Source organism: Cololabis saira, chromosome 8, assembly GCF_033807715.1.
Source record: "Cololabis saira isolate AMF1-May2022 chromosome 8, fColSai1.1, whole genome shotgun sequence".
In the NCBI taxonomy this organism is placed as follows: Eukaryota; Metazoa; Chordata; class Actinopteri; order Beloniformes; family Belonidae; genus Cololabis; species Cololabis saira.
In genome coordinates this window covers 505277-520101 of record NC_084594.1, presented here as the reverse complement: position 1 = coordinate 520101, position 14825 = coordinate 505277, and the positions used below count along the sequence as shown (strand labels likewise).

At 40.3% G+C, this 14825-nt stretch overlaps 1 protein-coding gene across 1 annotated transcript in view; it reads left to right on the top strand.

The window, feature by feature from the left end:
• The window catches only part of cntn2 (contactin 2), a 66444-nt gene extending 55621 nt beyond the window's left edge, over positions 1-10823 (top strand). Inside the window, exons 20-23 of the mRNA XM_061726546.1 lie at positions 5024-5210; positions 7532-7644; positions 8592-8757; positions 10285-10823. Coding sequence (XP_061582530.1) covers positions 5024-5210; positions 7532-7644; positions 8592-8757; positions 10285-10388 — 570 coding nt within the window. The 3' untranslated portion in view covers positions 10389-10823. The remainder of the gene's footprint in view (positions 1-5023; positions 5211-7531; positions 7645-8591; positions 8758-10284) is intronic.
• The last annotated feature ends 4002 nt before the right edge of the window (positions 10824-14825 follow it).

The window sequence follows — 14825 nt, the reverse complement described above, 5'->3', positions numbered from 1 at the left end:
ACCTGAGAAAAACTAAAAACACCTGAGAAAACTAAAAACACACCTGAGAAAACTAAAAACACACCTGAGAAAACTAAAAACACACCTGAGAAAACTAGAAACACCTGAGAAAACTAAAAACACACCTGAGAAAACTAAAAACACACCTGAGAAAACTAAAAACACACCTGAGAAAACTAAAAACACACCTGAGAAAACTAAAAACACCTGAGAAAACTAAAAACACACCTGAGAAAACCAGAAACACCTGAGAAAACTAAAAACACCTGAGAAAACTAGAAACACCTGAGAAAACTAAAAACACCTGAGAAAACTAAATAAACTAGAAACACCTGAGGGTCAAACCCCCAGAATACCTGGTTCCTACTGAATTCAGGCCTTAGGAACAAACAAAAAAAACAATTCTACAACATTTACAATTGAAAGTGCATCCTAACTTTTTATAGTATTTATAATAGTTTTATATATAATAGTATTTATAATAGTTTTATATATAATAGTGATAATATATAATAGTATTTATAATAGTTTTATATATAATAGTATTTATAATAGTTTTATATATAATAGTATTTATAATAGTTTTATATATAACAGTATTTATAATAGTTTTATATATAATAGTATTTATAATAGTTTTATATAAAATAGTGATAATATATAATAGTATTTATAATAGTTTTATATATAATAGTGCATGCAGGTGTTTGTTTGATTGATTGTTCATCAATATTCTGGATTAGACGATAAAAACCAGTGAATGTTTAACTGAACTGAGGACGTGAAGAACATGTTGTATTTATTTCAGTCAGAATAAAAACCTTAATCAGGTTTAAAGGTTTTACCTTTGTTCTCGGAGCCTTTATTAGTTTATCAGCGATCAAAGTCTGAGCCGATAACGTTCTGATAATCAATAGCTGCAGCAGCAGAGCCGATAACGTCCTGATAATCAATAGCTGCAGCAGCAGTTAGCGGCGCCACCCGTCCCTTGAAATACGGAATAGTTACGTAATTGGGAATTAAAGGTTGCAGGAAACATTAAAGACATTAAAGACATTAAAGACAGAAACATGTGTTGGTTTTCTGTTATTTACTGGTGTCATAATATACAGGTGAACGTTGTATATATATATAATATATATAATATATTAGCAAAACTTCATTTGTTTTAGTGAATTCAACTAAAGGTTAAACATAATAATAATAATACATTTGATTTATAATGCACTTTACATTACTGAGAATCTCAGAGTGCTACAGTTTGATCATTAAAAGGAAACAGAAATAATAAAATCAAGATAAGAGATAAAAGGGATAAAAAGTCAAGACATGGCAGAAAAGAGAATAAAACAATAAAAAACAGCAACTAGGGGAAAAAAACAATAGCATAAACAAATATATATTATATTATATTTCCCACTACATGCAAGGGGAGATATTTCAAGCCTTTATTTGTTATAATTTTGATGATTATGACTCACAGTTTATTAAACCCCAAATAAAAAATCTCAAAATATTTGAATATTTTATGAAATCAATAAACAATTGGATAATCAAAAAAACAAAGGCTTAAGATTTCTAGCTTTGCATCTAATGAGACTATGTAACATAATAGTTTCACCTTTTAAATTGAATTATTGAAATGTATTTATTTATTTATTTAAAAGGGACAACGCACATTAATTAACATTAATTAACATGAATTAACATTAACTTGAGTCCGTCATGTAAATGACACTAAAAAAACACTAAAACACAGAACAATTAGTAAAACCATAACATAATAATTCTGAATAATGAAAAACAACATGAATGACGAACAAGAGACACAAACACATTAGCTCAGGTATAAAAACAATAACCAGATTTAACCAGATTAAACCAGATTAAACCAGATTAAACCAGATTAAACCAGATTAAACCAGATTAAACCAGATTCTGAGCATGTTTGATTCTCCAGTAACGTGTTTAATGTTTTTAGAGCAGGAATAACGACATGTTTCTTAGTTCTCTTTAGTGTTGCAGGTACGAGCGGCTCCAGAGGAAAAATAATAAATTAACTTTTACACCGACATTCACCTGTAGCTTTATTTATATTTACCATAGCAGCATAAGATAGTTCAGCTGCTAGCATATGATGCTATTTCAGCTGCTAGCATAGAAGGCTAGTTCAGCTGCTAGCATATGATGCTATTTCAGCTGCTAGCATAGAAGGCTAGTTCAGCTGCTAGCATAGGAGGCTAGTTCAGCTGCTAGCATAGAAGGCTAGTTCAGCTGCTAGCATAGGAGGCTAGTTCAGCTGCTAGCATATGATGCTAGTTCATCTGCTAGCATAGGAGGCTAGTTCAGCTGCTAGCATAGGAGGCTAGTTCAGCTGCTAGCATATGATGCTAGTTCAGCTGCTAGCATAGGAGGCTAGCATATGATGCTAGTTCAGCTGCTAGCATATGATGCTATTTCAGCTGCTAGCATAGGAGGCTAGTTCAGCTGCTAGCATATGATGCTAGTTCTGCTGCTAGCATAGGAGGCTAGTTCAGCTGCTAGCATAGGAGGCTAGTTCAGCTGCTAGCATATGATGCTATTTCAGCTGCTAGCATAGAAGGCTAGTTCAGCAGCTAGCATAGGAGGCTAGTTCAGCTGCTAGCATAGAAGGCTAGTTCAGCTGCTAGCATAGGAGGCTAGTTCAGCTGCTAGCATCTGATGCTAGTTCAGCTGCTAGCATAGGAGGCTTGTTCAGCTGCTAGCATATGATGCTAGTTCAGCTGCTAGCATAGGAGGCTAGTTCAGCTGCTAGCATATGATGCTATTTCAGCTGCTAGCATAGAAGGCTAGTTCAGCTGCTAGTATATGATGCTATTTCAGCTGCTAGCATAGGAGGCTAGTTCAGCTGCTAGCATCTGATGCTAGTTCAGCTGCTAGCATAGGAGGCTTGTTCAGCTGCTAGCATATGATGCTAGTTCAGCTGCTAGCATATGATGCTATTTCAGCTGCTAGCATAGGAGGCTAGTTCAGCTGCTAGCATATGATGCTATTTCAGCTGCTAGCATAAAAGGCTAGTTCAGCTGCTAGCATATGATGTTATTTCAGCTGCTAGCATATGATGCTATTTCAGCTGCTAGCATAGAAGGCTAGTTCAGCTGCTAGCATAGGAAGCTAGTTCAGCTGCTAGCATAGGAGGCTAGTAGTTATTTCTATTTCTGAAAGGTGGCAATGCTAGCAGCAGCATTAACAGCATTAGCAGCATTAGCAGCAGCAGCATTAGCAGCATTAGCATTAGCAGCATTAACAGAATTAGCAGCATTAGCAGCAGCAGCAGCATTAGCAGCAGCATTAACAGCATTAGCAGTTTTAGCAGCAGCAGCATTAGCAGCATTAGCAGCAGCAGCATTAGCAGCATTAACAGCATTAGCAGCATTAGCAGCAGCAGCATTAGCAGCATTAACAGCATTAGCAGCATTAACAGCATTAGCAGCATTAGCAGCCTCAGCAGCAGCATTAGCAGCATTAGCATCATTAGCAGCATTAGCAGCATTAACAGCATTAGCAGCAGCAGCATTAGCATCATTAGCAGCAGCAGCATTAGCAGCATCAGCAGCATTAGCAGCATTAACAGCATTAGCAGCATTAGCAGCAGCAGCATTAGCATCAGCAGCAGCATTAGCAGCATTAGCAGCATTAGCAGCAGCATTAGCAGCATTACCAGCAGCATTAGCAGCAGCAGCATCAGCAGCATTAGCAGCAGCAGCATCAGCGGCATCAGCAGCATCATCAGCAGCATGAGCAGCAGCAGCAGCATCAGCAGCATTAGCAGCAGCATTAGCAGCAGCTTTAGCAGCAGCAGCATTAGCAGCAGCAGCAGCAGCATTAGCAGCAGCTTTAGCAGCATTAGCAGCAGCTTTAGCAGCAGCAGCATTAGCAGCAGCAGCAGCAGCATAAGCAGCAGCTTTAGCAGCATTAGCAGCAGCTTTAGCAGCAGCAGCATTAGCAGCAGCAGCATTAGCAACATTAGCAGCAGCATTAGCAGCATTACCAGCAGCATTAGCAGCAGCAGCAGCATCAGCAGCATTAGCAGCAGCAGCATCAGCAGCATCATCAGCAGCATTGGCAGCAGCATCAGCAGCATTAGCAGCAGCATTAGCAGCAGCTTTAGCAGCAGCAGCATTAGCAGCATTAGCAGCAGCAGCAGCAGCATTAGCAGCAGCATTAGCAGCAGCATTAGCAGCAGCAGCATTAGCAGCATTAGCAGCAGCATCAGCAGCATCAGCAGCAGCATTAGCAGCATCAGCAGCATCAGCAGCATTAGCAGCAGCATTAGCAGCATCAGCAGCATCAGCAGCATCATCAGCAGCATTAGCAGCAGCAGCAGCATCAGCAGCATTAGCAGCAGCATTAGCAGCAGCTTTAGCAGCAGCAGCATTAGCAGTATCAGCAGCAGCATTAGCAGCAGCATTAGCAGCAGCTTTAGCAGCAGCAGCATTAGCAGCAGCATCAGTAGCAACATTAGCAGCAGCATTAGCAGCATTAGCAGCAGCAGCATTAGCAGCATTACCAGCAGCATCAGCAGCAGCATTAGCAGCAGCATTAGCAGCATTAGCAGCAGCAGCAGCAGCAGCATCAGCAGCATTAGCAGCAGCAGCAGCATTAGCAGCAGCAGCATTAGCAGCATTAACAGCATTAGCAGCATTAGCAGCAGCAGCATTAGCAGCATTACCAGCAGCATCAGCAGCAGCATTAGCAGCAGCATTAGCAGCATTAGCAGCAGCAGCATCAGCAGCATTAGCAGCAGCAGCAGCATTAGCAGCAGCAGCATTAGCAGCATTAACAGCATTAGCAGCATTAGCAGCAGCAGCATTAACAGCATTAGCAGCAGCAGCATTAACAGCATTAGCAGCAGCAGCAGCATTAGCAGCAATAGCAGCATTAGCAGCATTAGCAGCAGCATTAGCAGCATTAGCAGCAGCAGCATTAGCAGCGTTAGCAGCATTAGCGGATAACGATGTTTTTAACCCTCCTGTTTCCTCAGATCCGGTTCTGGCGGCAGCACGAGCGTCCGGCGGCCGCCGACCGCGTCAGGACGTTGGGACTCGAACCGTCGGCGCGCGTGTCAGGCCTGCGGCCCAGCAGCAGCTACCACCTAGCGGTGCTAGCCTACAACAGCGCCGGCACCGGGCCGCCGTCGCCGCGGGCAACGGTCACCACCAGGAAACCACGTACGGCATCAGCACACTAGCAGCACCTACGACAACGCTAACTAACCCTAACCAACCCTAATCCTAACTAACTAACACTAACCCTAACCAACCAACCCTAACTAACTAACTAACCCTAAACCTAACCCTAACTAACCCTAACCAACCATAACCCCAACTAACTAACTAACTAACTCTAACCCTAACTTACACCAACCCTAACTAACTAACTAACCCTAACTAATTAACTAACTAACCAACCCTAACTAACTAATTAACTAACTAACCAACCCTAACTAACTAATTAACTAACTAACTAACTCTAACCCTAACCTACACCAACCCTAACTAACTAACTAACCAACCTTAACTAACTAACTAACCAACCCCAACTAACTAACTAACCTTAACCTACACCAACTCTGTTGTATTAGACGCTATATAAATAAAATTGAATTGAATTAACTAACTAACTAACTAACTAACTAACTAACTAACTAACTAACTAACTAACTAACTAACTAACTAACTAACTAACTAACTAACTAACTAACTAACCTTAACTAACCAACCTTAACTAACTAACTAACCCACCCTAACTAATCAAATAACTAACTAACCCTAATTCAATTCAATTCAATTTTATTTATATAGCGTCTAATACAACAGAGTTGTCTCTAGACGCTTTACAGAGACCCATACCCAGAACATGACCCCCGAGCAATTATTACATAAACAATGGCAGGTAAAAACTCCCCTAGTGGGAGAAAAACCTTAAGCCAAACAGTGGCAAGGAAAAACTCCCCTTTAGGAGGAAGAAACCTTGAGCAGGACCAGGCTCATCAGGGGGGACCCTCCTGCCGAGGGCCAGACTGGTAACTAACTAACTAACTAACTAACTAACTAACTAACTAACTAACTAACTAACTAACTAACTAACTAACTAACTAACTAACTAACTAACTAACTAACTAACTAACTAACTATAACCCCAACTAATTAACTAACTAACCAACCCTAACTAACTAACTAACTAACTAACCCTAACCCTTACTAACTAACCCTAACTAACTAACCATAACCCCAACTAATTAACTAACTAACCAACCCTAACCCTAACTAACCAACCCTAACTAACTAACCCTAACTAACTAACCATAACCCCAACTAATTAACTAACTGACCAACCCTAACCCTAACTAACCAACCCTAACTAACTAACCAACCCCAACTAACTAACTAACCATAACCCCAACTAATTAACTAACTAACCAACCCTAACCCTAACTAACTAACCCTAACTAACTAACCAACCCCAACTAACTAACTAACTAACCATAACCCCAACTAATTAACTAACTAACCAACCCTAACCCTAACTAACTAACCAACCCCAAATAACTAACTAACTAACCATAACCCCAACTAATTAACTAACTAACCAACCCTAACCCTAACTAACCAACCCTAACTAACTAACTAACTAACCAACCAACCAACCAACCAACCAACCAACCAACCAACTAACTAACTAACTAACTAACTAACTAACTAACTAACTAACTAACTAACTAACTAACTAACTAACTAACCAACCATAACCCCAACTAACTAACTAACTAACTAACTAACTAACCAACCCTAAGCATTAGCAGCAGCTTTAGCAGCATTAGCAGCAGCAGCATTAGCAGCAGCATTAGCAGCAGCATTAGCAGCAGCTTTAGCAGCAGCAGCATTAGCAGCATTAGCAGCATCAGCAGCAGCATTAGCAGCAGCATTAGCAGCAGCATTAGCAGCATTCTAGAAGATGTATGATTTTAGATTCGCTCCTGCAGGAGGGGAAGCAAAGTCAGAGCTTCAGAGCAACGGGGGCTCTCTGTGAATGCTGCTGACGAATGCTTCCTAGTTCCTCTTTTGCATCAGCTTTTTATTGAGGATTTTTAGACAGATACTGACCGTTTGTACAGTGTGTGTGGGAGGAAACAGACATAGCAGCAGCAGCATTAGCAGCAGCAGCATTAGTAGCATTAGCTCAGATAACGTTGTCTTTAACCCTCATGTCTCCAGTGTGTGTGGGAGGAAACAGACATCGGGGCTAAACGGTGAATCATGACATTTTTAGTTACAGGAACTGAGAATTTTCATGTCTGGTGGACAGAAACTTAAAGTTTTAAAAGAACAATGAGAACAATGATACTAGTGATGTAGTATTAGTGAGTATTAGTGAGTATTAGTGAGTATTAGTGAGTACTATTGATGTGTGGTACTAGTGATGTGGAGTATTAGTGAGTACTAGTGAGTACTATTGATGTGTGGTACTAGTAATGTCGTCTCCGTTCCAGCTCCCAATCGTCCTCCAGGAAACGTGTCCTGGAGAATTCAGGGTTCCATGGTGACGCTGCGCTGGGACCCGCTAGCGGCGCTGCACAACGAGTCAGCGGTTCTGGGATACAAGGTGAGTGGTTCAATTCAATTCAATTTTATTTGTATAGCGTCTAATACAACAGATGTCTCTAGACGCTTTCCAGAGATCCAGAACATAAACATAAACATAAACATAAACATAAACATAAACCCCCGAGCAATTATTACATAAACAGTGGCAAGAAAACTCCCCTTTAGGAGGAAGAAACCTGGACCAGGACCTGGATCATAAGGGGGGACCCTCCTGCCGAGGGCCAGACTGGGGGAGTCAGGGACGTCAACAGCACAGCAGGCAGGTGGAAGCAGCAACGGGATGACCGGGGGGGGGGGGGGCGGGACCGCAGGCCAGAACGCAGCTCCCGAGGCTCCGGCCTGCAAACATGCACAAAAGAGAAAAAAGGGGGGCCAGCACAAGAAACTACAGGAACTATGGACAAAAACGATAGCTATGAGACATTTATAATAAATAAAAATGGAAATGGAGAAGAGAGGAAGGGAAGAGGAGAGGAGAAGAAGAGTGAGAGGCACCGCCCAGCGGATCATGTCGGTCCCCCCTGCAGCATAAGCCTATAGCAGCATATCTACCACCAACCTGCAGCATAGGCCTATAGCAGCATATCTACCACCAACCTGCAGCATAAGCCTATAGCAGCATATCTACCACCAACCTGCAGCATATCTACCACCAACCTGCAGCATATCTACCACCAACCTGCAGCATATCTACCACCAACCTGCAGCATAGGCCTATAGCAGTTGGAGATGTTTCCTTCAGCAGGAACTGGTTCTGTTCCAGGTTCTGTAGATGTTTCTTCAGCAGGAATTGTTCTGTTCCAGGTTCTGTTCCAGGTTCTGGAGATGTTTCCAGGTTCTGGAGATGTTTCCAGGTTCTGGAGATGTTTCCAGGTTCTGGAGATGTTTCCAGGTTCTGTTCCAGGTTCTGTAGATGTTTCTTCAGCAGAACTTGTTCTGTTCCAGGTTCTGTACAAACACGAGGACCAGACGGCGCTGAAGCTGCTGGACCGGACCAGAACCTCCGTTATGCTCCCGCTCCCTGAAGACGGCTACGCGGTTCTGGAGGTCCGGACCTGGGGGGACGGTGGAGACGGACCGTCGTACCAGGTCATCGTGTCCCGGGACTCGGGTGAGGACCGGTTCCTGCTGCCGCGGGTTAGCTAAGGTTCTGCTGACCCGGGTTAGCTAAGGTTCTGCTGACCCGGGTTAGCTAAGGTTCCTGCTGACCCGGGTTAGCTAAGGTTCCTGCTGACCCGGGTTAGCTGAGGTTCTGCTGACTCGGGTTAACGAAGGTTCCGGGGGGGGGTTTCTCCAGTTTCTCCAGTTTCCATAGAGTCCAGACATGATACAAGTGGAAAAATCAGAATGAAAATGACAAGACAAGTTCCCATCATGATGACTCTTTTCATCTTTATGCAAATTATCTGCAAATCAATCGGCCAAAAGTTCACCCTGGAATCCTCTGTAGATACCGAGATTACAAAGGCATTAGTTCTTCTTGATCTAAATCCTGATCTAAATCCTGATCTAAATCTTGAGGTTACACCATGGACGCGTACAAGAACTGGCGGCCGATGTGTCTCAAAATTGTATCTGTCGAGGACGTTGAGGACGCCTTCATAATTGGATTTATGATAGCAGGATTTCTCCTAATTGGAGTGGGGATCTTCCTGGCCTATCGACAATCGCGTAAGTCTGCGGGAGCCGTTCTGGCCCTCTCTGAGCTGCTGAAGCTGCTGAAGGATTGAGCACGGGGCTCCGCACTCAGACTGTAACGCTGGGAGAGCAGGGCCGCAAGCTGGATGTGATTCTTGAACAGAATCGTAGGCTAGCAGGGGTCTTTGAGCTCTTTAACAAGATGGAGAACACCTTGGAGAAGCTGGGCACCCGGCTTGGCGGGGACTGATCACAAATTCGTCTGATCGGAGTTTATTGAGGAACCAGAAGACTGAAAGGCAGACGGAAAATTACTGAGCTGCCTGCAAATTGTTGATTTGATTTGGCCTTGACGGAGCGGCTTGGCAGGCCTCTTCGTCACAATCTCCCTGGAGGAATGTAAACATGACGCTCTACACCCAACTCAACCCTCCCCCTCTCTCACAAACACCTGCGGATCCGCCTCCCAGAACTGTACCGCTGCCCGATAACATCAAGGACCTTTGTCTGCACTCTGGGCGAAGGTTCTCGGACTTATCGCGTCACAGACTCTCACACACACACTGACACACCCCCCTCTCCCCATATCCAACGCCTTCCTGCCCCCCCTCTTATCAGCAGCCCCTCCCTCACAGTCTTCGGGTTGGAGCGCCAGCTGCAATGGCCGTGGCCCTCACTTGGATGATCTGTGCCGGGTCCCCCCCCCCGACCTGCCCATATCGTATACCCATAAGCTTATGATGTTTTGTTGTGTGTATGTTGCTTTTCTGTGCTGAGGTGTTTTTTTGCACCTTGACACTAGGTATTAAATACACAGTGTGAAGATCCTTTTTTTTCCCTCCTCCTCCATCCCAGTGTCATCCTTCCTCTAAAAATGGCGTCCGTATTAATGGAGCCATCGGTGTGAACCGGAGTCAAGTTCTCTCGTCTGATTTATGTCTGACCTGGCAATAAAGCTTTTTTCTGATTCTGATTCTGATTCTGATATATTTGTCCCCAGGAACCGGGATGATGGTCCAGAAAGACTCGGCCTCCAAACCGTCGCTGCCGCTCGGCTTTGTTAGCTTGATGCTGCTAACGCTGGCGTTGGGGTCACATTTTTGACCCCAGGACGACCCCAGGACGACCCCAGGACGCCCAACCACCGGCCCCAGGACGACCCCAGGACGACCCCAGGACGACCCCAGGACGCCCAACCACCGACCCCAGGACGACCCCAGGACCGACCCCAGGACGACCCCAGGCCTCGTTAGCCTGATGCTACTAACGCTGGCGTTGGGGTCACATGTTTGACCCCAGGACGACCCCAGGACGACCCCAGGCCTCGTTAGCCTGATGCTACTAACGCTGGCGTTGGGGTCACATGTTTGACCCCAGGACGACCCCAGGACCGACCCCAGGACGACCCCAGGACGTGTGGGTTTTCGGGGGAATGAGAGTCTTCTGGACTGATTACTTCTCAACAGTAACGACGTATTTAAAAGCTTCACATGTGATCCATCAAATACTCACACTTTTTTCACGATAAAAAAAACTAAAACTGCTTTTCAATCTCAATTAGAAAAGGTGGAAAGTACAAAAAAAACAGTGGTTCTTTTATTTGCTTTTACATTTATTAATTTCCAGATACTATGAACCCAATACATTTCTCATGAACTTCATTCTATTGTTTATAACATTTCTCATACATTTTCTTACATTTCAGATCTGCAAAACATTCCAAAAAAACAACGTGGGATCTGAAAAGTTTTTACTACTTTGTAAAACTGTAAAACACTTGAAGTTGTTCTGATTTTGGTCTTTGAACTGGAGATTATAGAGAATATTGATCAGAAACATCAGTGTCATCTGCATATAGAATTATCACCAGATCTGTTATCATGTAGAACTAAAGCAGAGAGGTTTTCATACGGAGCCTTGTGGAACTCCTCCCTTATTAAAATCAGGATTTTAGTGTAGTATAGTTTTATGTGTCATTAATGAATGTAGTGATGCACCGAAAATGAAAATTTGTGGCCGAAACCGAAAATAATAATAAACACTTGGCCGAATACCGAACATGGTTCTTCAGCAGTTTTTCATTTATTTTGCCAATTTGAAATGCCAATGAAAAGCATGCCTAAATCTAATGTATTTGATTTATGCAATGGTGAAACATTGCATAAATCAAATACATTGGATTTAGGCATGCTTTTCAAAGAAAAACATCTTTTACAAAATTACAAGGTAGAAAATATTTATTGAACATAAAAAACTGAACATTTTTTAATTTCCAGCATTATGTTGTTTTGGTTCCACCTCCTGGTGAATGTTGGTAAAATTCTTATGTGGTTAGTTTTTGACTTTTTTCACAAAATTTTGACTTTTTTCTTAACATTTCGACTTTTTTCACCATTGCATAAATCAAATAAATTTGATTTAGGCTTTTCAAAGAAAAAAATCTTTTACAAAATTACAAGGTAGAAAATATTTATTGAACATAAAAAACTGAACATGTTTTAATTTCCAGCATTATGTTGTTTTGGTTCCACCTGCTGGTGAATGTTGGTAAAATTCTTATGTGGTTAGTTTTTGGTTGGCCAACGATTTATGTTTGTGGTGCAACAGTTACGGAGCGGCCAGTCTATTTCCTTATTTTACAACGCCGTTATTAATTGTTCGTTTTTTTCCCACTTATTCCACCGAACACCCAAAGTGTTTTTTTGCCATTTTCGGCCGAACAATTTTGGTTACCGAACAATCGGTGCGTCACTAAATGAATGTATTGTATTGTTTCTTGTATTGTAATATTCAGGGGTTTTCATACGGAGCCTTGTGGAAATCCTCCGTTAGCACATCCGTGTTTCCATGGCGACGGCTCCATTTTCTGGCTTCAGTCGTCATTTTTGTTTTAATTGTCAAACGACACGTTTATTAATTTTAAGTTGTTTTTCAGGCTCGATCTTGCAGTCGTATCTACTCTGGTCAAAGTTTAAAATGGGGATTTTAGTGTAGTCTAGTTTTAGGTGTCGTTAATGAATAAACATCTGGAATATTGATCAGAAACATCAGAGTGTCGTCTGCATATAGAATGTAAAATAAAATGTGTATGGATGTGAATGAAAGACTCGGTATCTTTTCCACCTTTCACCTCTTTGTGGAAACTACATTTCATTATTTATCATTATCGACCTTAAATGTTTTCTTTTCTATAAAAAGGATGTATGTTAACAGATAAATGAAGTCTGAAATATTCTGGGTTCATAATATCTGGTTTTTGCATTTTGTATTTATTGTCCCAAGTTTTCCTTTTTAACGGCTGTACAAAATAGTTTTGTTCAAATATTTGAGCTTGTTCTGAACTTATGGACTGGAAATGTTCTTTTTCACAAATCCTAAATGCAAAAGAAAAAAAGCGATTAAAAAGACGAGGACGAACTTTACGATGGACAGAAGAGAAAATGGACGTTTGAAAGAAACCTCCGGCTCATTTCCATAAATATCCATAAATATCCATAAATATCCATAAACACAGAGAAATGTGTTAACTTTGTGAATGTTTGTGACTTTACAGGAAATCCAACATGTATTTATTTTTATTTAGTTATTTATTTCATGAAATTGTTCTGTTTTGAGACTGTTACACAAATATACACGTGGTAATGTTTGTTTGGTTGTAAATAACTTTTACTTTTACAATTAACGTTATATTTAATATAAATATACAATATATTATGGACGTAAAGACAAACATGCATAATTAGCACTAATGAAGACAAAAACTAAACTAATTTGAGATACAATGTTGACTAAAATATGGCTTTTAATGATTTAACGTTATAACTATATATCGGTCCATTTTGTATATTTATAATATTATAACGTTAATTGTAAAAGTTCAGTTCTGTTCTCGGTCAGTTATTTACAACCAAACATTAACAACGACGTGTATATCTGTGTAAGTTTATCACGTTTATCACGTAAGTTTGTATAATTTAATTTAATTTTGTGTGAATTCTGGTACAACCTTTTTATTTACATACAAATGTTTATCATTAGGAATATTAATAGTTCTTTGTGAAAACTAACTCTCTAATGTCAGACTTAAACGACTCTTAGACATGAATGATTAATTTAACATTAATGTTAATGATTAATGCATTAATGTTAATGATTAATGCTTTAATGTTCTCTCTTTGTTCTCACGTCTTGTTCTTAGAATCAGATTAGAATCAGAACGGATGAATTTCCCTCACTGTTGGAGTCGGACCAGAGTTTTTATCAGATTAATGTTTAACTTTTCAGCTGTTTTTCTGCTGATCAAAGTTATCAGAGATAAACATTAATAGCTTTATTCATTTATCAGTCGGTCAAAGTCACAGGTCGGTGTTTTCAAGTGCACTTTCTCTTTTTTTACCACGTTTGCTGCTTTTCTTCTTTTAAGCTTTTATTGTTTCATTTGAAGAACTGTTTCTGCATAAATGTTCCTGTTTCATGTTGTTTTGTGTAAAAACTTAATAAAAATCATGTGATCATAGAGACTCCTGGAATCAGAAATACAAGCTAGAACTACTTTCTCACAACTTTATAAAAATGACGTAATTCCCTGTTAGGGAATGGAAAATTAAGTTTGCAAACTTCTGTACTGTTATATTTTGGGTTTTGCACAATGCACTACTTTTTATTTTTTTAACTATGATGGTAAATTGAAGTTATTTTTGAGTTCTGTGCCTTATTTATTTATTTATTTAGCTGATATTTGATTTTACTGATAATTTATCTCAAAGTCTTGAGCTTTGCTCTTTTGTATTTGCTGTAATTAATGTAAAGTCCCAGTAAAAGGGGGAGGTATATATATTTATATATATATATATATATATATATATATATATATATATATATATATATATATATATATATACATATATATATATATATATACATATATATATATATATATATATATATATATATATATATATGTATATAAATATATATATATATACATATATATATATATATATACATATATATATATATATATTTATATATATATATATATATATATATATATATATATATATATATATATATATACACTACCGTTCAAAAGTTTGGGGTCACATTGAAATCTGGAGCATCACATTTGTGGGGTCAATTAAACGCTCAAAATGGCCAGAAAAAGAGAACTTTCATCTGAAACTCGACAGTCTATTCTTGTTCTTAGAAATGAAGGCTATTCCATGTGAGAAATTGCTAAGAAATTGAAGATTTCCTACAACGTGTACTACTCCCTTCAGAGGACAGCACACAAGCTCTAACCAGAGTAGAAAAAGAAGTGGGAGGCCGGGTTGCACAACTGAGCAAGAAGATACGTACATTAGAGTCTGTAGTTTGAGAAACAGACGTCTCACAGGTCCCCAACTGGCATCTTCATTAAATAGTACCCGCAAAACACCAGTGTCAACATCTACCCTGAAGAGGCGGCTGCGGGATTCTGGGCTTCAGGGCAGAGTGGCAAAGAAAAAGCCATATCTGAGACTGGCCAATAAAAGAAAAAGA